At 42.7% G+C, this 22,625-nt stretch overlaps 1 protein-coding gene across 1 annotated transcript in view; it reads left to right on the top strand.

The window, feature by feature from the left end:
• Window positions 1-3,852: 3,852 nt before the first annotated feature.
• The window catches only part of LOC103177704 (tyrosine-protein kinase JAK2), a 54,631-nt gene continuing 35,858 nt past the window's right edge, over window positions 3,853-22,625 (top strand). The window contains exons 1-3 of the mRNA XM_007892011.2: window positions 3,853-4,041; window positions 17,021-17,283; window positions 22,171-22,294. Of these exons, the coding sequence (XP_007890202.2) occupies window positions 22,206-22,294 (89 nt within the window). The 5' untranslated portion in view covers window positions 3,853-4,041; window positions 17,021-17,283; window positions 22,171-22,205. The remainder of the gene's footprint in view (window positions 4,042-17,020; window positions 17,284-22,170; window positions 22,295-22,625) is intronic.

Here is a 22,625-nt window from a genome sequence, read left to right as displayed (position 1 = left end):
GCAATTGATGTCACGTTCTTTTAGATTTTAGGGAGGTGGCAAACCACTAGTTTATTGCTTTAAGCATCCAGGATATTTACACGGCAATATGGTTCATGTTCATTCACACAGTATACAGCAGTACCCTTCACCTACATTTTTCGGCAAAGTGTGGTAAAATAATTTTGTCATTTAAATCATAGCCACTACAATGCATGTCAAAGCACACATCAAGGATGCACATTCATTATTCAAGTGTGATTTTGCAAGTTGTGCTAGATGTGTATGCTTATCACAGTACAAAAAACACTCTTTGTACTGAAACAATTTGTCTCAAGTTCCCCTTTTGCTGGGGGTTTTCTTATTAAGAGGAATTCCTATGAACAAAGCACAAAAGGGTCTGACAATGAGGTTCAAGCAGTTACTATCCAATGCTTATTTACAGCAAGCAGTTCACAAAGTGCATTAGTAAGATTATTGATCAATTCAAAATATTAGATAGTTTCAATACTTTGAGCGCAGAACACCACAAAATGGTGATCATGTGATTTCAGCCTGTCTCAGTTGGTAGTACTCGCCTCTCAGCGTTGTCAGAAAGGTCTGAGTGCAGTGATAGCACTCTTGTCTCTGAGTCAGAAGGTTGTGGGTTTAAGCCCCAAGTCAGAATGGCCAGACGCCATAGTCTAAGCTGACACTCCATTGCGGTGCTGGGTGGGTGTTGCGTTGTCAGAAGTGTCGCCTTCGGATGAAACGTTAAACCAAGGTCCCATCTGCCAGTTCAGGGCATGTTAAAGATCTCATGATATAATTCTAAAAGAGAAGGGAATTTCTCCTGGTGTCCTGGCCAGCAATCCCCCAAAATAAAATTGGTTGCTCACTCCACGGCTGCTTGTAGGACATTGTTGTGTGCAACTGGCTGCCACGTTTTACCCACAAAATACAATCCACTTTACAGTATATCCTGTGAAGGACTCTGGGACAGTTCAATTATGTGGTATGACACTATATCACTATATACAAGGATTATTATTATCTTTTGTTGCTCAATTTGATGAAAATGTAAAGTTTGCTGCCGTGGTGCAGAGACACCATTTCCTAAGAGATTTCTCAACCATGCACTGAGTTCCACATAAGTTTCAATCTGAAGAGTATGAGAAGTGCTCTTTTCTGAGTGGATGAAAATGGGCAGAGAGGTGGGAGGAGAGAATTAGAAGAGCATTTGTGTCAGTGTCTGGTCACCTGTTTACGTCAACTGAAAGATGTTCACAGGCATAACAGTGGGGGGTGGGTATGTTCCACAGGAAGTCTCAGCACAGGGAAGAAAGTACTTGAGAATATAACTGAAAACAAAATTTTGAGTCAAATGTATGAGGTTTCAAAAATATGTAAATTGTGACCTGTTGATAGGAGTTTACCCGGGGATGGTAATCTTTACTTTTAGGGCCTTCCATTATAGATTTTCAGCACACAAGGGTTTAACATATCATATATTAAGGATTTTAAAGGGTAATGTGCACTAGTTTCCTTCTCATAGGTTCTTCTACCTTTGTAGTAGAAAGAGCAAGAAAAGCCCATGAACTGAAGTTAGTGTGTCATTAGCATTTCCCTGCCTTGAGATGAGTGGGCAAATAAGAGTATTATCCTTTGACTGCCCCATCAGTCAACTTCAAAAATGCTTCACTGGTATGAGATATAATAGCTATTTTTATCCACTCTTCATCCTTTATTCTCTCCTCTTTTCCTTCCTCAGCATCACGGGTTTCCATTCCTGCAGGAAGTCACTTCAGTGACCACTTCTCTTCTAGATGCATGGTAACATATGTTGCCAAGTTTCCCATTCCCGGGTATTTATTGTAAAAGGTATTTTGTTAAATCCTCCTGGTGAGCATCAAGCAGATGCATATCAGTTGTTTGCTTGACTCAATTCTTGCCTCTAGGTTGTGAGATCAAGGGTCTGAGTTGTGGATTTTAACTCATGGTCTAGGCTGACACTCCAGGTCGGTGTTAGGGGAATGACTCATTATTGGAGGAGCCATAGTTTGTAGCAATAGGACCAAAACAATCTAAATGTTTTATCAGGTCTGTATAGATTGATATCTCTTTACAATCTATTGCTTTGAAAAAGTATCAGATTTTACATTTACGTATATCAAGTATGACCCCATGATCATCTTTGCAGTCTCTTTCTTGCTGTCTGCATTCTGGTAGATACCTAATGAAATGTAATGAATTTGTCTGTTGATAATATTGTACATTACTGAGTGTTTCCCCAATGAATTGAAAGATCCTTGAATTTGATATATTGCGTTAGATGTCGGAAGGACATCTCAAAGCTATTTGCATGATATCCCAGAGTTGTGTGACAATGTATTTTGTAGACAAATGTGGCATCCCAATTTGCTGTCATTTTGTTCGCAACAAACAACCATGAAGTGAGTGACCAGTTTTATTTGAGGGATTTTTTTGGCCAGAACACCAACAAAAACTCCCTTGTCTTTTCTAAGCAGGCAGATGGGACCTCGGTTTAAAGTCTCATTTGAAGGATAACACCTCTGATGATTCAGCATTCCCTTAACACTGCATTGGAGTATCAGCCTAGACTATATGAGCTCAAAGTCCTGACTTATATCTTGAACCCATAAGCGAGAGTGCTACCAACAAGTCAGGCTGACACTACATATATTGGTGTGCCTAATGGGTAGGTTGGTCCTAGCTGAACAAGCAGCAGGAAAGTTTGCCAGACAGTGATATCAATGGAAAGCTATGTGGTTTTAGCTGGTTAGACTCCAGCAATACCCGAACACACTGGGGTCCCCAAGTCTTGGCTCTTGCCCATCTACACCTAATACTTTCCGGAATTAGGTAAGCAGGAATGCATCCTTTCAGGGAGAGAGTACACATTTCCATTCCAACAATCGATCTGAAATTTCCATGTGTAGGTGGGATGCATGGAATTCTCAGTTTGGTTTGAATAAAATTAAACATGGTAAGGGGTTCAGACATGTGTCAGAGACCCGGCTGACCAAAAAAAAAGTTGTGCCACAATTCTGTGAAAATTGACTTATCATCATATTTCCGATAATTTGAGCTGCTCTTCCTGGCTTACTAGGCACGTCTTCGAAATTCACCCTTTGGGGATCTCTGGTGTGTGAGCCTCTATAAATGTTAGATCAAGGGCCTGAGTTGCATATACTGAATATACTGTAAAGTGAATTGACTCAATGCAGCACAAAATGATTAGAATCAAGTTATTGGGGTGTGATTGAGAATGTGTCTGTGATTCAGTCTGTAGTTTCAACAGATAGAGAAGAGGTAACTATGAAATTCATTCTTTAAAGCCAATCTGTACTCTGTGTCTAATATTTAACACATCAAATATATGTGTTGTGGCCTGCTTCCCTCCCCCCACCCCCAACCTTTGTTTCTCAGTGGTAGTTATTAAGCCCATTAAGTTGGATTTGCAACTTTGAACTTCTGGATTGTGACCTGTGACTGTTGAACATTTTTTGTTTACTAAAAATCTTGCATCCTACTTATCGTAGACTGATTTTGCCATTGACCGTGCTGTCTGGAGGTTCACAATACGCACATTTGATCTGCTAAGCAAATAATTTACTGTTAACTTGACACCCTTAGGGCAGTAAATGCAGAACCAACACTAACTCTGGTTAGTGGAGTTATATCTGCAGAGCATATATGCAGGCTCAGAATAGTTAAGTGGAATGATAAACTCCACTTTTACGTTTGGGTAATCCAGATATTTTATAAACTCCACTTTTACGTTTGGGTAATCCAGATATTTTATAATGTGCTGATAGCCAAAATTTATGGTACTAAATATTAAAACGAAGAATTCAGAAACATTCTATCCTGGGGCCTGGGAATGTGCATCGCTTCTCTCCTTTAATTCCTGTGTTTGAATCATATCGTAGCTGAGCAGGGACTGGCTTGTGCTGATAAAGTGAAGAGACGAGCTGTTCTAACAGATGAAGGGGCAGATACTGTGCAGTGCTCTCCAGAACCTTTGAATAGCAGCCTAGGAGGCCCAGATTACAATATCAGGTACAGTGTAGTTTATTTATAACTATACGTTACATTTATATAGCGCCTTTCACACCGGAGGGTTGGGGAAAGAAAAACGAAGTCTTAAGACGTTGCATACAGCTGCCTTGGAGTCTGAGCTGGAATGGTGGGTGGCTAAAGCACAGTGGGAAAGTTGGATCTAAAGGTAGGTTTTAAAAGTGGGAAAGGATGTGGCAAGGCCGAGAGAGTCTGAGTTGGAGTTCCTGAGAAAAGAAGTCTCTGAGTCAGTAACCATAGAACATTAATTTACGTTAGTTTAGTAACAAGCAAATGGGGAGGTGTTAAGCAAAAACTTTTCACATAGTTAGGATGTGGAATGCCCTGCCAGGAAGAGGTGCTTGAGACACAACCCATAATGGCTTTCAAGAGGGAATTAGACAAATACCTTAAAAAGAGTCAGCTACAGAGGTATTGGGAAAGAGCAGGTGAATGAAAGGATTGCTCTTGAGGGAGCTGGCACAGACACGATGGGCCGAATGGCCACTTTCTGTGCCATGGATTTCTATGATTCTATGCACCGGCACACTGAAACAGACTCCTCCGCAACGTTGCCTGCCTCTGCCCCAGCCTCTCACCACAGGCTCCCGAGACCCTGATCCACACTTTCATTACGTCCCGGCTTGACTACGCCAACTGCCTGCTCACTGGACTTCCCAACTCTTCCCTCCACAAGCTGCAGAATATTCAGAACTCTGCAGCTCATGTCCTCTCCCGCACCAAGCTCCAGGAACCTATCATCCTGGTTCTTGCCCGGCTTCACTAGTTCCCCATTCCTCAGAGAAATCAAGTACAAAATCCTTGTTCTTATCTTCAAGTCCCTCCACGGTCTTGCTCCCCCCTACCTCTCTGACCTCATAACCCGATATCAGCCTGTCCGTTTCCACCGCTTGGCAGACACCGGCCTGCTTCAGGTCTCCCGAATTTCCCGCCCCACCATTGGCGGTCGAGCATTCAACATCTCTGCCCCCACACTCTGGAACTCTATCCTGCAATCCCTCCGCCTCATCCCTTCTCTTGCCTCCACGTTCCATCTAAAGACCTTCCTCTTTGACCATGCCTTTGGCCACCCTCATCAAGCACAACAACAACAACTTAGATTTATATAGTGCCTTCCACGCCGGACAGCGTCTCAGAACACTTCACCGTAACTGATCCTGGGACCAAGCCAGGGGGAGGGGGAGGAAGATGACCAAAGGCGCGGTCGAAAAGAAAGGTCTTCAGCAGAGACCTGAAAATAGGAAGAGAGGGGGCGAGGCGAAGGGAGCGAGGAAGGGAGTTCCAGAGTCTCGAGACATAGTGGCTGAAGGCACGGCCGCCGAGGGTGGAGCGGAGGACTCGGGGACGAGGAGGAGGCCAGACCCGGAGGAACGAAGGCAACGGGCACTGTTTTGAGGAGAGAGGAGGTCAGAGAGGTAGGAGGGTGCAGAGGAGTGGAGGGATTTGAAGACAAGAGTGAGGATCTTGAAGTCGATCCTCTCTGGGACAGGCAGCCAGTGCAGTCTGGCAAGGACTGGGGTGATCGGGGAGCGGAGTTTGGTGCGGATAAGAATGCGGGCGGCAGAGTTTTGAATAATTTGGATTTTGTAGGAGAGAGGAGACCGGCGAGGTGGGCATATGAATAGTCCAGCCAAGAGGTGACAAAGAAATGGACCAGAGTTTCAGTGGCTTTCGGAGAGAGGTATTGGTGGAGACGGGCGATGCGTCGGAGGTGGAAGAAAGCGGTGCTGGTGAGGGACCGGATGTGGGGGAGGAAGGATAATTGGGGGTCGAACCTGACTCCTAGGTTGAGTATGGGTTTGGAGAGTTTTATGGGGAGGTCGAGTAGGTGGAGGAGGTGAGAACCGTGAGATTTTAAGACGTTGACAGGAGCCAAAGAATATGATGTTCAGTGTTTAGCTGAAGGAAATTTGCGCTCATCCAGCTCCTGAGGTCTGACAGGCAGGCTGACAGAATATCAGGGGACAGGGGGTCGCAAAGTGAGGTGGAAAAATAGAGTTGGGTGTCGTCTGCATATATGTGGAAGTGTACCCCATGTCTGCAGACGACATCCCCAAGAGGGAGCATGTAGGTCAAAAAGAGGAGAGGGCCAAGGATGGATCCTTGTGGTACCCCACAGGTAAGCGGGTGAGAGCGGGAGGAGAAGCCGTTTGTGCAGATGTACTGCTGACGATTTGTGAGTGAGGTGGATGATGGAGGAAAGGCGGTGGAGGAGGATGGTGTGATCGACTGTGTCGAACGCGGCTGAGAGGTCCAGGAGGACAAGGAGGCAGAGGGAGCCCTGGTCACAGATAGAGAGGATGTCATTTGTGACTTTCACACGTGCAGTCTCTGTACTGTGCGCAGGGCGGAAACCAAATTGGAGAGGTTTGAAGAGGGAGTGGAAGGAGAGGTGTGCGCGGAGTTGATTGGCAACAACGCGTTCTAGGACTTTTGCGAGGCAAGGCAGGGCGGGTTAGAAATAGGGTGGTAGTGGCTGGGGTTTGAGGGATCTAGCGAAGGTTTTTTGAGGAAGGGGGTGATGACAGCAGTTTTGAGGGGGGCAGGGACTGATCTGGAAGAGAGGGAATGGTTGATGACATCAGGCAGTAGTGGGCAGAGAAGGGGGAGCTGGGTGACCAGCAAGTTAGTAGGGAGGGGGTCGAGGCAGTAGGTGGTGGGTTTCATTGAGGTGATGGTGGGTGAGAGGGAGGCGGGAGAGATGGGGAGGAAGGTAAGATGGGGGTTGTGGTAGGAGCTGATGATGGGGAGAGTAAGGGGGACAGAGAGGGCGTGGTGGTGGGTGACAAGAGGCAGGTGGATGAGGTTGCCTGGCGGATGTTGTGAATTTTAGATGAAAAGAAGTCCATGACCTCTTCGCACTTGGCACTGGATGTGAAGACTGAGTAGGCCTGAGGGGGCACATGGAGGAGGTAGTGGGTGGTGGAAAAAATGATTTTAGGGTTGTGTTTAGCCTCCAAAATGATGTTGGAGTAGAAGGCTGTTTTTGTGCGTATCACGGCTCGAGCCACAGTTGGTGGAGAACTGTCAGGCCAGTTTTCCAAGCAGACGGGTTTGGGTTTTTAGGCAGCAGACATGGTTGTTGTACCAGGGGAATCGGGTGCATTTGGAGATGGTCCTGGATTTCAGGGGGACGAGGGAGTTGAAGGTGGAGGAGAGCCGATCATGGAGCAGCTGGACGGCTGCTTCAGGATCTCTGCGGGTGGAAGATCAGAGCGATAGGATATTTGAGGATGTAAGGGCCTTTGTGAGGGTCTCAGGGGTTAGCCTTTTCCATGGGCGGTAGAGAATCGTTGAGGGGTTGGTGGAGGAGAGAGGAATGTAAGAGGAGAAGGAGATGAGGAAGTGGTCCGAGATGGTCTTGTCCACTATACTAAGGTCGGAAATGTCAAGGCTGTGGTAATTCCCCCCCCCCCCCCCCCCCACCCACACCCCCCTGCCCTCCTTCCCTTCTGACCCCAACTACCAGCTCGGGTCCAAAACCCCTGATTGTCCAGCGCCCTGGGACGTCTTTCCGATGTAAAGGGAGATATACAAGTGTAAGTTGTTATTGTAAAACTGTACAGCTGGCCATTGAAAACACTGTCTGGTAAAGTTTGTCGCTTCTTGTCCAGCTCCATTTGGCTTTGACTTGCAGGGTTAACAAGAACCGAGTGGAAAGAATCCTTGCCCCAGTGACTGATCTTTCACTGAGTCTTGCCAATGCGCCAGGCTGGCTGGTTTGTTATCAGTAGTGCCCTGGAGAATTGCGGACCAGCCCGGCCCAGGACTGCGAAGTCTGCCACAGAGGGTAGATATCAATTCTGATATCCGATTGCCAGTAATCTAGGGCTCAGCCCCAAGGAAACCCCACTAACCGCTCTCTAAGTGATAGCTTACCTAGTGGATACCCGGAGACACTCTCTCAAATCTCCTATTTTAATTTGTTTGCAAGTAATTGTTTACTAAATGAAGAAGTATATTTAATTGTATGCAATTTTTTTAACTTATATTTTCAATAGACATGCCCTTAATGTAGAGCTTCCTCCCTTTGTGCTCTAATTTCTCTCTGAAAAAAGAGAACGCACAGTTTTTGTTTTTCACACGTTTCACTATATCACTTGATCTTGACATTCTTTCAAAAGAGCCATGGAACAATACACCTGGTTGTGGTGGGGGAGGCTTTTACATCACTAGAAACTAAGGGACGAGATAGTCATTTGCATTAGTTTTGTGTGGCATTAGATCTTAGTGTCACTGTGCTGCGAGTGTCCTGGGATCCTCTTTGCTTCCAATGAATAAGGACTCAATGTGTGCTTCAAATCCATCATTTTACTGTTTTGAATAAGTGGACATTAGCGGAAGCATCTCTTGGATGACCAAGGTAATTATGATATACTTCACACCAAGTGCAATTTGCCTATCTGTAGAAAATATCTTCTTGTTGGCTCAGCAAAATAATGCATTATGTACATTGCTCGCATTCCTTGGTGTATTCCAGATTGGTTTGGGAGGAACTTGCCAGGATGGTTGTAATAAGGTAGGCGCTGTTTCCTTTGAGCAGCAACTGTGCGTAGCAGTCTTGTTTCTGGTCCATCGACCCTGCATGCAAAATCATTAGCGCAGTGTTCTCTGACTCTTCTCTGGACAATGTCTATTGTAACCAATGTTTTTTTTAAATACTGTCCCTAATGTTTGGTGATATCAGGGATACTGCAGATGCATGTACTGATGGCAGGAGAATGTAAGATTTACAAAGCATTGGGATTGATTTGCCCATGTTTTATGCACTGGTGTTACAAAGATGAATACGTTATTGAAAGGGAAGGTAGGTATGAAACTAAAACTTTATTTGGGGGCACAACTCTTAACTAAAGTCCTTTTTCAGTCTTGTGGGTCTGTTTCCCTGTATTTGTGAACTCAGCACTGGCAGTCTTTGGGGTGAGTGGAAGGCAGATTGCCTCTTGCAGAGAAGTGTGAGAATAAACGGTTCCAATTTTTTTTAACCATTCATCAAGTAACTTTTGACCTAATGTACTTCCCTCTGGGTCTGAAGCTTTGTTGATTGAAACTTTGAACTCACAGTGCAGGACTGGGGAAATACTGCATTGTCAGAGCTGACATCCTTCAGATGAGACATAAACTGGGGTCCTGTCTGTCTATTTAGGGTGGATGTTAAAGTTTCCATGGCACAATCTGAAAAAGAGGAGGAAATTACTCCTGGTGTCTTGGCCAACAGTCCTCCAGAATGAGTTGGTGAGGTAATTATGGGACCTTGTGTGACAGTGGTTGATATTTGCCTAAAGTTGTACAATAACTGGATGTGGCAACAATTACACTTGAAAGATTTTGAGGTGCTTTGATGTTGCAGGTGTATCAAATGCAACGATTATTATTTATTATTGTAATTGGGAATAGGGAGGTTGCACTGTTGACATCTCCAGTTGACCTTGCTAAAATAATAATGAGCAGGATGTCCTAGAATTGTAAGTTAATGAATCTCTGCTTTTGTGATATAAAATTAGAGGTGTGTCGCATATGAGAGAGCAGAAACTGGGACCCTCCTGGATATTGCACCTGCCTAATTTTCCACCCTCCCCGACCCCGACCCCCAGCTCAGGTCCGAAACTCTGACTGTTCAACGCCTTGGGACGTCCTCCTGATGTGAAAGGCGCTATACAAATGTAATTTTGTTGTTGTTGTTGAATGTAATCTTCTGTGGAAAGGGGAGTCAGGAGAGGATGGGAGTGATTTGCTCATGGAGCCTGGTGCAGCAGAGGATGAATGATCTGCAGCTTGTGAAGGGAAAAATTGGGAAGACTGGTGAGGAGCAAGTTTGCATAGTCAAGCCTGGATGTAATGATAAGGGTCTTGCCTGTCTGAAGTTAGTGCCGGAGGTGGGCAGAGTTGTGGCGGTGGGCAGAGTTGTGGCGGTGGGCAGAGATGTGGCGGTGGGCAGAGATGTGGCGGTGGGCAGAGATGTGGCGGTGGGCAGAGTTGTGGCGGTGGGCAGAGTTGTGGCGGTGGGCAGAGTTGTGGCGGTGGGCAGAGTTGTGGCGGTGGGCAGAGTTGTGGCGGTGGGCAGAGTTGTGGCGGTGGGCAGTGTTGTGAAAGTGGGCAGTGTTGTGGAGGTTGGGGAAGGCAAACTGGATCAAGACACAGATGTGGGGTTTAAAGGATACTTAAGAGTTGAACAAGACACAGATTCCATACTGGTTCGATGAGGTGAAATGTGCTTCCATGTTTAGTGTTGCCCGAGGTGATGAGGTCCTAATGGGAGATAAGTAGGAGGGCCTCGGTCTTATCGACATTCAATTGGAGAAAGTTGTCTGTCATCCAGGACTTGATGTCTGACAGACATTCTGTCAGGGCAGCAGTGGTCCTGGAATCCAGGGTGAAGGCAGAGAGATACACAGTTGGGTGTCATCCACATACATGTAGAAGTTGACCCCATGCTGATAGATGCCATTTTGCCTGCAAAATATACAGTCAATTCACTTTACAGTATATTCTGTAAAGTGCTTTAAGACGTCTTGAAGATGTGATAAGGCGCGATATCAAATGCAAGGATTATTATGACATCACCAAGCGGGAGCATGTAAATGTTGAAGAAGAGTGAATCTAGGATCCCTGAGGAACTCTGCAAATGACAGTGTGAGGGCAGGAGGGGAAGCCATTGGTAGCTACAAAGTGGAGAAGCTGGGATAGGTAGGCATGAGAGTAAAGGAAAGAGAGGAAAGGCAGTGGAGAAGAATGGAATGGTCAGTGTCTGAGGTGGCAGAGAGATCAAATAGGACAAGGAAGCAGAGAGCGCCTTGGTCACAGATGATGAGAACAATATCTGGGACTTTGACTAGGACAGTCTCTGTACTATGAGCAGAACAGATTCTAGATTGGAGTGGTTAATGCAGGTAGTGCAGGGAGAGGAAAGAGTGAAGCTGGGAAGCAACGACTCGTTCCAGTACTTTAGAGAGGTTGGAGATGGGACGGTAGTTAGGGAACAGGGATGGGTTGAGGGAAGTTTTTTTTTGGAATCGGGATGATGACAGCTATTTTAAAAGGGGACCATCTATTTAAACCCGATCATCTTTATTAGCCACTGGGCTACCAGTCCTCCTATCGGTACAATATGGTATTCTTTAAATAATTAATGATCCTTGCATTTGATGCAGAACACTCACTTACTGTAACATTGCCACTCCGGCCTGTTCTACGTGCCCCTCCTGGCCCGCCCCACCATCGGCGGTCAGGCCTTCCACCTTTCTGCCCCCATCTTTTGGAATTCCATCCCACATTCCCTTTGTCTTGCTCCCTCCCTTGCTTCCTTCAAGGTGCATTTCAATACCCTCCTCTTTGACTATGCCTTCAGCTGCTCTCCACCCTCCTTGAACCCAGCCCTCAGTTCAGGTCCAAATCTCTGTCTGTCCAGCACCTTGGGACATCCTCCTGACGTGAAAGGCACTTTACAAGTGTAATTTTGTATTCTTGTATTTGTTTTTCCATTTCGTACACTAGTTTTAGAGAAGTATCCAGTATGAATGTGCAGTTAGTGGGAGGGGGCAGACAGAAAAGAACTGAAAATCAATGTAACTTTTGATAAACCTGCATTCTTAAGTTCTTATTGACTGATTGAGACTTCACATTTACTGTAGCACCTTTAAATCTGGTGGAGGTGAAAGTCCTTTGTTGTGTAAGATTCAATGCAGGTCGCCACAGATGAGAAGGCAACGTGTTAACGTGTTCACTGGTTTGCCAGACTGGTTTTGTAAAGAAGGAATCTTACACTAAGACTCGAGATTGAGAACAACAAACTAAGAAAGTGACGCAAGATTGAGAATCGAATGATTTCATAACGTTTGTCATGATTATTCAGCTCATCCAAACAAAACAAGAGAGCACTGAAAAATAAGCAAGAGGGTTGCACTTATCAGTTTGACCGTTGAACGGGAGGGGGAGGGGAAAGTATGTAAACCACAGTAAACAACCAGTCTTTCTGGCATATCAGTCTGCAACATGCATCTCCTGAAGATTAGACAACTGAACAGCTGTAACCTTCTGCCACTCAATGGGGCTAAACTCATATGTTAAATGCATCTTTGTATTTTACTAGCGTTTATACGTAACATGTTATGAAAATGAACATGAACGTGTATATATGAAATGATATCACAAACATGTATGTATAATTGCAATTTTGTTTACTTTTACTTTTCGTTGACTCCCCACAAGCTGTCAATCGCAGTCTCCAACTGGACTCAAGACAAAGTACATCTGCTGCCTTGGTATATAATAATACCAATCATTGCATTTCATATAGTACCTTATCATATTGAGACGTCTCAAAGCGCTTAACAGAATTTACTGTAAAGTGAATTCACTGTATATTTGTGTGTGAAACATCAGCCAAGTTTGCACAGCAGCATCTCACAAACAGTCGTGGTTTGAGTGACCAAATTCTTATTTATTTATTATTTATTTATTTTTTGAAGGACTTACCACCCACAGAAAGCAATCCCACTAATCGATGAACAACTGGGTTCCTACTTACTGCTTGGTAAATAGAGGCGTGTGGAGTAAGGAAACTTGCCTAAGATTTTGCCCTGCCTGGGAATCGAACCTCGGTCCTCTCACTTCAATTATAGTGAGCAGAAGAAGCTGGACGTCTTTATTTGTAATTTACTCTAGTTCAGCCTTAAGAAAGGATGTAAGGAACTTTGAAATTTTTGTTACTGCACTTTGTTTAACACCACAGCATAATTTCTTCAGCGCCAAAACTACTTGGATTCAGTCCTCTTCCGAGTGCAAAGAATTTCTCAGCTTCTAACCCGACTCCCTAAGACAAATGAAACCAAAATAAATTCCTAACACGTATAACACTGTGTGTGCTGTCAAGCAATTTTTTTTGTCAGCCATATGTCTGAAATATGCAAAAACATGCTTTAGAGTATCCAATCAAGCTTGAAAGTGTGTACACACATATGTGTTCCATCTACACACGGAAAATTTCCCATGTCTGAAATGGAATGTTCCTCTCTCCCTGCAGCGCCACAATTGCATATATCTGGAGATTATTAGGTGCAGGAGCCAAGGCTTGTGGAGCCCACAGATTGTACTGGAGTACAGATGGAGACGTACCAGCCAAAACATTGCCGTTCATCAGCTGTTTTAGCTGATGTCTGAGTTATGGATAAAACTATGAATCGTACTCGATTTAGCAGTGATCCAATATCTCAGATGTAAAATGTTTAGTGTTGTTTCTTATGAAGATAATAATAATCCTTGCATTTGATATAGCGCTTTATCACCTCTTTGAGATGTCTCAAAGTGCTTCACATAATATACTATAAAGTGAATTGACTATATTTTGTGGGTGAGTATGTGTAGCATATAAGGTAATCTCTTGAATACAAACTTCTCAGCCTTTACACTTCCTAACCCAACTGTAACCAAGGTAAATGCACTATATGTTTTTCCTGCTTCATATCCTTAGTTGTGTTGTGGCTCTGTTCAATTAACTGGTCTATGTGGAAGAAGGAGAAAAGGCATTAATATAGTTTTGCTGCCTTTTATCTTTCTTCCTCTTTTGGATGGAAAATATCCTGTGGTTTCATAAGCAAGCTAACCCCGTATTTTTTATTGCATTTATATATTTGAAGTTTGAAACAAAAACCTAAGCAAAGAGTTTATTATTGTTGATAGCGGCTCTAAGGCATGAGTACTATTACCTGTCTGTTTCTGGACTTGTTGCACCATGACCTAGTATGCAGAAACCAGTTTACACTCTGCAACACCCTACAAACAGCCATGAGGGGCACTGACTAATTTTATTTTGCGACATGTTGGCCAGCAAAAGAAGAAAAACTTGCTTCTCTTTTATTATACATGTCATGGGAACTTTAACTTCCACCTTAACTAGTGGACAAGACCTTGGTTTATTGTCCCATCCGAAGGACGGCACCTCCAACCCAGTTCTGTACTCCCCAGCCTAGTTCAAAGTCCTGATGTGGGGCCTGATCCCACAAAGTTCTGACTCAGAGGTGAGAATCCTTCCAACTGAGCTGATGTCAGGTGAGAGGCTCAATTGTGAAATCTCCAGTGGTTAAATAGCTGGGAAACCCTTTGCACAATAAATAATGAACACTTGGACGGGCTGGCTTATCAGTGGAACCGTACCTCAGTAAAACAAAGGAGTCGATTCATCCAGGAGGTATAACTAAAAGAACAATTGAAAAAGAGACCACAATACAGGAAAAGGAGATGACAGACTTTACACCATATCCTGTGAAACTCTGAGCTGACCTCCTAACATGAAAGGTGCAATATCTAATGTAATGATTATTACCGTAGGAATAATATTGAACCACAAGGATAGAATATTAGCATTAGTGCTTTGATATTCTCAAATATGCCAAAGACATAGGTTTGGAGTTGTAAAAGGCAATTGTAGGACAGAGGGTAATTATTGACTGGTATAGGTTGCCAGGAACGGTCAATTTAAAAAAAAACAGCTCAATGCTGTTACTGTGAAGATGATAGAGTTAACAGTTAGTATTGTGGAAGAATGAAATAGTAAAAAGGCCCCAAGCGGCCGAACAAATTATGTGATCTTGTGATTTTGTGAGCATCAAGCACTCCAGGACACTATACATGAAGGGAGCTATGTAAATGCAAGTTGCTATTGTGTTATGTTCTCAATATCGTCGGGACGTCCTCCCGACGTGAAAGGCGCTCTATAAATGGAATCTTGTTGTTGTTGTATCGAGTGAAAGAAAGCTTCTGTCCAGCTGTAAGTTCCTCTCATATAATTGAGTGAAAATTGCAATATTTCATAACAAGATTTGATGTGATATTGCACTGAGAACCGATTCGGTGAAATTATCCTATTCAGCTGGTTAAGAGTCAGAGTTTTAGATATCAATTGTTTTCAGTTCTGAACACCCTACCCCTGACTTTGGCACAATGGTCAGGGTGGAAGATTTTCTTCATCCTGATTGCAGAAAGCAGCATATTTTTGCTGCGACAAATAGGATACTGACTTAACTCAATAATAATACTCCTTGCATTTGCTTTAGCGCTTTATCATGTCATTGAGACGTCTCAAAGTGCTTCACAGAATATACTGTAAAGTGAATTGACTGTATATTTTGGGAGTGAAATATGGCAGCCAATTGTGGACAGCAGTGTCCCACAAAGAGTTGTGGATTGAGCACCATTTTTTGATTTTATTTTTTGAAGGGCCTGTTACCCCCAGAAAGTGATCTGCCAATCAACTGACAACCAGATTCCTACTTACTGCTCGGTAAACAGAGGCGTGTAGAGTAAGGAAACTTGCCTGAGGTTTTGTCCTGCCCGGGATTCGAACCCTGGTTCTCTCGCTTGCGATGCGAGTGCTCTAACCACTACTCTATGGAACTCTATCCTGTTACCAGCACTAAAATGTGTCAATCAGATATTCTTGAATCTCTATCCCTGAGCAGGTATTTATGATGGTAGTCAAACAGTTGTGAATAGAGGCATCACATCTAGCTTTAGGTGTTAGGTCGACCCTCCTAACCTAAAGCTAGTTGACAATTGTGCACTAAAGTTTTCATAATAATTGTTAAAGCAAATCTGTTCTGAATTCACATTTTTCACAGTGTCAGCCTGACTTAGTTGGTACCACCCTCTCCTCTGAGTCAGAAGGTTGTGGGTTCAAGCCCCACATCAACGATTTTGATCTCACAGACCAGGCTAACAATCCAGTGCATCGTTGGAGGTGTCATTTTTTGGATGAGATGATAAATTGGGGTGCCGTCTGCCTGCTCAGATGGATATTAAAATGTAAGGATTATTACTGTTGCTCATGCTCGTTTTAGTTGGGAAGAGATGGGCAGCTACTTGTCTCTGGAAGATGCTCTGGGTCAGTCTTGTGGATTTGTGCAGCAGCCAACATAGTAAATACAGAGCCTTTAATGGGAAAAACAATTATTATAATTGTTCATTCAATAATTATAGTTAAATAATTATAAAATTTTGACAATAATAATTATAATTATTTAATTATAATTATTGACCAAATATTGTCAATTCACTTTAAAATATATTCTGTGAAGCATTTTGAGACATCTCAATGATGTGATAAGGTACTGTATAAAATGCAAGGATTATTATCATTAAAACTGTCCATGGTGAAACTGCAGAAATGTTTGTAAAAATCCACTCGATAGGAGGGACATGCATGATCTTGAATATGTGACTTTTGCGGGAAATTCTGCATCAGAATTGCCTTTTGTGTTGGTGCTTGTGCGGCTGAAGGTGCTGTAAATTCAGCATTGTTGTCGCATAATATCCAGAAGTGTAATGTCCACCTTCAGTTGTTTTCTGATGAGTTTTCTGATGAGTCTGATGATTTACTCACTACAATAAGAAGTAGAGCAGTGCTGCTTTTTGATTCCTGGAAATCACTCGGATGCTTTGCAAGAAGTCACTGGCATCACTGAATATGTTTGGTCAAATGTTAACCTATCGTTCATTGTCACTACAAGTTGCTGTTGCAGTTCCCTCCACCCCCCCTTTCACAAAAAGTCTCATGATTTTTATTTTGCGGGTATGTGCATTCTGGTCACTTCAACAACAGTACTGTCTGTGCTCAACTCCAAGACCAAAGTGTCAACTGATCTTGATGCCCTCTATGTTGAGCAATAGCATCTGATTTGGCTGGCGTGGGCTGCCAAATGAAGGACTCCATTTCGGGGAAGGGGAGAAGTGATAATTGTCAGATCCAGCACTGTTTCTCCAATGTAAAGCATGCGTCAGCTACTCATAGAATAGTGTTGATTATTTAACCCTGGTTATCCCCTCTTATTATTGAAAGATGAAACCTGGCGGGTGATAGCAGTGGAAAGAAACAGTTTGCCAATCGACCTTCAATATGAGGCTACATTAAAATGAATGTATTTTAATTCTAAATTATTTATACCTGTTTTTCTCCCTCTCTTTGCAGTTGTGAGGTGAAAAATTAAAGCTTGCATAACTTCACAAGAAACCGTTAAGATGGCCTGCATTACAGTGACTGATGTAGAATCCGGAATGGCCCCAGTTCAGAATGGGGATGTTCACCACAGCCTGCCCCCCCAAAACAGACTGGAGCAGGCCTGCAAGTACTCCTTTATCGCTCCCTGGGAAAGCCAGAGGGCGACCACTTGACCTTTCAGCCCGGGGACTATGTTTCAGAAGAGATCTGCACAATAGCTGCCAAAATTTGCGGTAGGTACTCGTGTACGACTCCTTATCTTTCTTTCTTTCTTAACTCTTTCTGTACAGTCTTGCATTCAGACTGGTGCCTACCCTGTCCTTTCTATCTTTTAATTTTCTCGTTGATCCATCTAGGAGTGTTTTTGCAAGCCATAGCAAGGTCTAGGTTTCTAGATCTAGGATCCAACCAATTTGCCAGGTGTAAATTGCCTGCTGGGTTTGCTTACAAGTATACAGTTTAAAGTAAAATTCTGAGAAGCAATTTGAAACATCTCAATGACATAAGGCTAAATCAAATGCAAGTATTATTATTAAAATAACATTCAAAGGTTCTCAAGTTACTCTGCAAGCTGTGTGAGTGAGAGAGAGAGAGAGTGTATGTGATAACAGTTAGGTGTTAAGGGGTTTCAGGTTACAGCTTCAGTTACCTGTGATGAAAACAACCTCTTTTCTCCGGTATTAATAAGGATGCAGATGAAGCACATTTGGTGGGCAGTGTTTATAAATTTACAGGTTGTGAGCAGCAGTGATTTTAAACATAAATGTGTTCTCATCAGCTCTTTTAAAACAAGCCTTGTCAAAGTTAAGGATAGCTCCATACAGGCAGTGCTAGGATTTCTCTCTTCCCTTCCTCCTCTCCCCTATGTGACAATGAAATACATCCACATGGCAAAACTTCGGCACTCCAGTGCCTGTGCTATGGAGGAACTGTTCAGTGGGTGGCGGAGTTGTAGGTTTAATTAAACCATTATTGCCGAACACACGGATGGGAATGATCTTTCTTAGCATTTACACTGATCACGAAGAATAATATTCGATTAGGATAATGAAAATAATAATAATCCTTGAATTTGATATAGTGCCTTATTACATCTTCGAGACATCTCAAAGCGCGTCACAGAATATACTGTAAAGTGAATTGGCTGTGTATTTTGTGGGCGAAATCCGGCAGCCAATTGTGCACATATTGATTGAATGGTGGCTTAAGTGGTAGTGACGAGTTGAGACCGCTTCGAGTTATCTGGAGCTTACTATAGCGGCCTGAATTTGTCTGTGTCTAAGTATAATTGCCTTGCGTCTTAAGTACATCTGTATTTCACATTAGCCTACCAGTTTTCAGAGCTAATGATGTAGCATTCTGGTCTACTTCCCTGGTGTATGAGAGGTTGAACAAATGTGGAAGTTTGGTAGATTACTCAGCGTTGTGAATATAACTCTTCCTCTTTCTTTTCAGACTTTAAGGCTGCACTTTTAACAGCTGCCCGCACCTAGACTTTCTGATTTGGCTTGAAGCTGTGTTTTAAAAATATTTGGGGGGGGGCTTATTGTCCGATTGTTTCTTTTTTTTGTTATTTTTGAGTGGCTCTCTTTATTTATTCTAACTTACTTCATACTGAAGGTGTAGCCTGCCGCTCCAGGGTGTGTTGCATGTCTGGAAGGGAGGGAAATTATGGTATTCTTGGAGTAGAAAAAACAAGAAATTTCTCTTTTCAGCCATCTCTACTTCCTTTTCTGAGAGGCATTGACTTCTTGTTGGGGTTACACAATGTTACAGTTACACAGGCACTGAGCAATGTATTAACAGATTCACAAACATAACAACATAAAAATTGCTAGACAAAAGAAGATCAAGGTCCACCCTGGTTCGCCTTCCACCGCATGCACTATTCACATGCACATGTCATCTCCCAAACTATTTTCTGTATCCCATAGTATTATTTCCTAAAATAAATCTTATCTAATTTGCTTTTGAAAGAATCGACACTTTCTGCTTCCATCATCTCCTTAGAGAACCTGTTTCCATACATTTACTAAAAAAAACGCAAAGTACTGCAGATGCTGGAAATCTGAAAACAAAAACAGAAGTCTCTGGGAACACAGCAGGTGAAGCAGCATCTATGGAGAAAGGAAAGTGAGTCAACATTTTGGGTCCACGACCCTTCGTTCTGACCCTTCGTGAACCCGAAACGTTGACTCACTTTCCTTTCTCCATAGATGCTGCCTCACCTGCTGAGTGTTCCCAGCGACTTCTGTTTTTGTTTCCATACTGCTATCCATGGGCAGTGCTCAGATACGATCAGTACAGTAGAACAATACAACCAGAGACCACGGCTGCGATTGAAGGATCAAGTTCAAAACAAATCTGCGGAAACACTATTCGCTCATTGAAGTAGTGTTTCCGCAGATTTGTTTTGAATTTGATCTTTCAATCGCAGCCGTGGCCTCTGGTTTTATTGTTCTACTGTACTGATCGTATCTGAACACTGCCCATGGATAGCAGACTACTGAAGCTCAGCCTTCCCAGCAGAGCCTGAATTTGATCATCGCATTCAGTTTCGTCCAGCAGCAGTGACACTGGGAGGAGGAACTTTGATGTGTTCCCCATATCTCTCTTCTGCCTCTCCCCCCCTCCTCCCCCACCCACCCTTTGCCCTGCACCGCTGAGGTTACAGCTCCCTGAATGATGTCCCAAGTTGAGATCAGCACACATGGCCATTTGAACTCTTGACTTTTCCTTTAAAGGAGCAATCTTTCCCTTTGCGCTTTCCCATGAGTGGAGGGAAAAGAACCCATGATTGCATGTGGAGGTTAGAAACAATGGTCAAAGAACAAGAAACGAAAAAATAAGCACACAGTGATTAACATCCATCAGAAAATAGATAGGTGATTCCCATTGGTTTCATATAGTACCATTTCCCACAAGAAAAACCTTTCAATCATTTCCCATATATATTATAGCTGCGCTTTCTATTCCTTCTTATTACCACATGTGAAAATCGAACTGCGGGCAAGTCCCAGTATATAGCATGCAATCAATACTTGTTAAACAATAAAATTAACTTTAAAAGGGGAAAAACACAAGAAAACTGTTGAGGTCATTCTTTATTCCCACTACTGTTATGAGCCATATATTAGTAATTTACTAAAATATCTTCATAATATACAATCCTAAATCGAATCATTTGGAGCTTTTCATGTTCTTACACATGATGCGTTCTCTCCCTGAGGTTTATGAAAAAGAACATTTAATGACAGTTGTCAACTTAAAATATAAAATTTGAAGTAGTGAAATGTTAGGTTTCTTGTTGGTCAGCCAGGTGTCTGACTTATATGGAAACCATACTTAGGAGTATCCAAACCGAACTGAGTTCTGTGCATCGCCACCTATACAAGGAAATTTCTGTGTATTTGAATGGAATGTGCAGTCTCTCCCTGAAAGGACGAAACCCAGTTACCTAATTCTGGAAAGTGTTAGGCAAAGGTTGGCAAGTGCCAAGGTTGGGGCCACCCAATCCTAACCCTATCCGTTATGACTTTGGCTTTCAGGTCACGCAGGATCTTCCTGGAATTGAAAAAGGGCGAGTTTTCTGAGAATTGTTTTTATTATTAAGTAGAGTAATAAACTAAGGTGGGAAAGTAAAGAGTGTAATCCAAACAAGTTTATAAACTCCAACGGCAACACTTTATCCTTGTGTTAATGGCCACTCATGATTTAAGACAAGCTTTTGTCAACCTTATAGACTGCATTACTGGGTAGAAAGAAACCGTCGCTTATAATTGTTTCACCCTGCGACTAATTGTATCTCTTTTTTTTGGTACATCACTTCCTTCTCTCAGGACACTTGTCAGCTCTCGATTCTAAACCCATTTCAGCACAGAGTCCGTGTGTCTTGAGAAAAACTCAGTAACACGAGGAAAGAAGCAAATCCGAATACTCAAATGCTGGCAGGCCAACCCATGTTAACACTTGTATTTGTTGTGAAAATATTAAGGTACAAGCTGAGTGTTCAGTGCTCCACTAAAAATGCCACATTTGGTGGGTGGACTATGTATTGTGCCACGATGTGCCAAAAGTCATACGTTTGAGTCCTCCGTCAGTTTCCTGGACTTGGATTGTGATAACAATGGAAACCACATCATCCGCAAGCCATTGGGGGTGTTCCCCCACAACTTGAAAATGAGTAACAAATCAGGGAAGCCAACTATATTAATGATCTTTGTTTCCAGCTTGGCTCGGTTGGTAGCATTCAGCAGCTCAGAGGTTGTGGGGTTAAGCGTATGTTGAGACTCGGCTGACAGTTCATTGTCACGGTTACGATCCTTTATATGACTCATCTGTAAAGGTGCTGTATGTTCAGGTGAATGTTAAATATCCAAATCACACTATTTGCAAAGAGAAGCCGGTTCTTCCCGGTGTCGTGGTCCACCATTCTGCATCCATAACCTCTTGAACATCCTACCTGTCTTATGTCTCAAAACTGTTTACATGATCAGCTGTAAAGTGTTATGACTGATTTGTAGGTGAATGATGCGTGATGCTTATTTCTTTCAGTGAATTTGTAATTTGATGTTTCAAGTTGCTGTACTGTATTTCTAACCTTTTGTTTTCTCTCCTGTTTTCAGTATCTGTACTGTCCTGTCTATTTTTGTCTCTTAGCCTCGCTACCTTGGTTTTTTTTTATGATTTAATCTTGATTTCATATGATCCTTGGTAAAACTGAACTGTGTGGAGTAAGGCACTTTAGATTTGAGATAGATTGTGTTTACATGGCCAAGTTTGAATTTCATTCATATTTAGTAATCTGAATCTGCAGTGAACTTACACAGGGCTTTGGTCCTACACTTAATATTTTAGCAAGTGGTTGTAAGCCAGTGGCAAAGTGTTTCTTACTGAAATGCAGTGCAAGATTATGAGCAGGAGACATGTTGTGGATAATTGAAACATGTGGAGAGGCTGCAACTGAAGTACTTATGTTAGTGAAAACCTCCAGCCAAATGGCTGAAGGAGATATATATAATATATATAGATATACTCCAATACTAAAGCAACAACAGCAACAAATTCCATTTATATTTGATGTTTATCCATGTTTAATCCAGGTATTTTTTCTTTTCCAGGTATCTCACCAGTATACCATAACCTATATGCGCTGATGGACGAGAATGGCAGATTTTGGTATCCTCCAAACCATGTCTTCCATATTGATGAATCGGAAAGTGAATCAGTCGTCTATCGGTTGAGGTTGGTTAGATTTTTCCTGCCATTGATTTTTCCTGCCATTATTGAGTATTCAATAAATCAGTAGTCAGGATTTAGCAGATTCAGCACTGAAACTGTAGGTGTTTTTCTTCTGAATTTTTAAAAATGTTTTCTACCTTTGGAAAGTCCTTATTGATTTTTCTTTGGGCACGTTGGGCTTGTGATGTAAAGTAAACCTATGGGAATGAGTTTTCTTCTGTAAAAGTATGTTTACATTTTACTTTTCCTTTTGCACAATACATTAATCAACTGTTCAAATGTCCAAATAGCTTTACTCTACACGTGAACAGATATTGTATCTGACTAATAATCT

The sequence above is a fragment of the Callorhinchus milii genome, unplaced genomic scaffold, assembly GCF_018977255.1.
Source record: "Callorhinchus milii isolate IMCB2004 unplaced genomic scaffold, IMCB_Cmil_1.0 Scaffold1, whole genome shotgun sequence".
In the NCBI taxonomy this organism is placed as follows: Eukaryota; Metazoa; Chordata; class Chondrichthyes; order Chimaeriformes; family Callorhinchidae; genus Callorhinchus; species Callorhinchus milii.
Note: the sequence above shows the minus strand (reverse complement) of the source record. Positions and strands in the feature narration are given on the sequence as shown.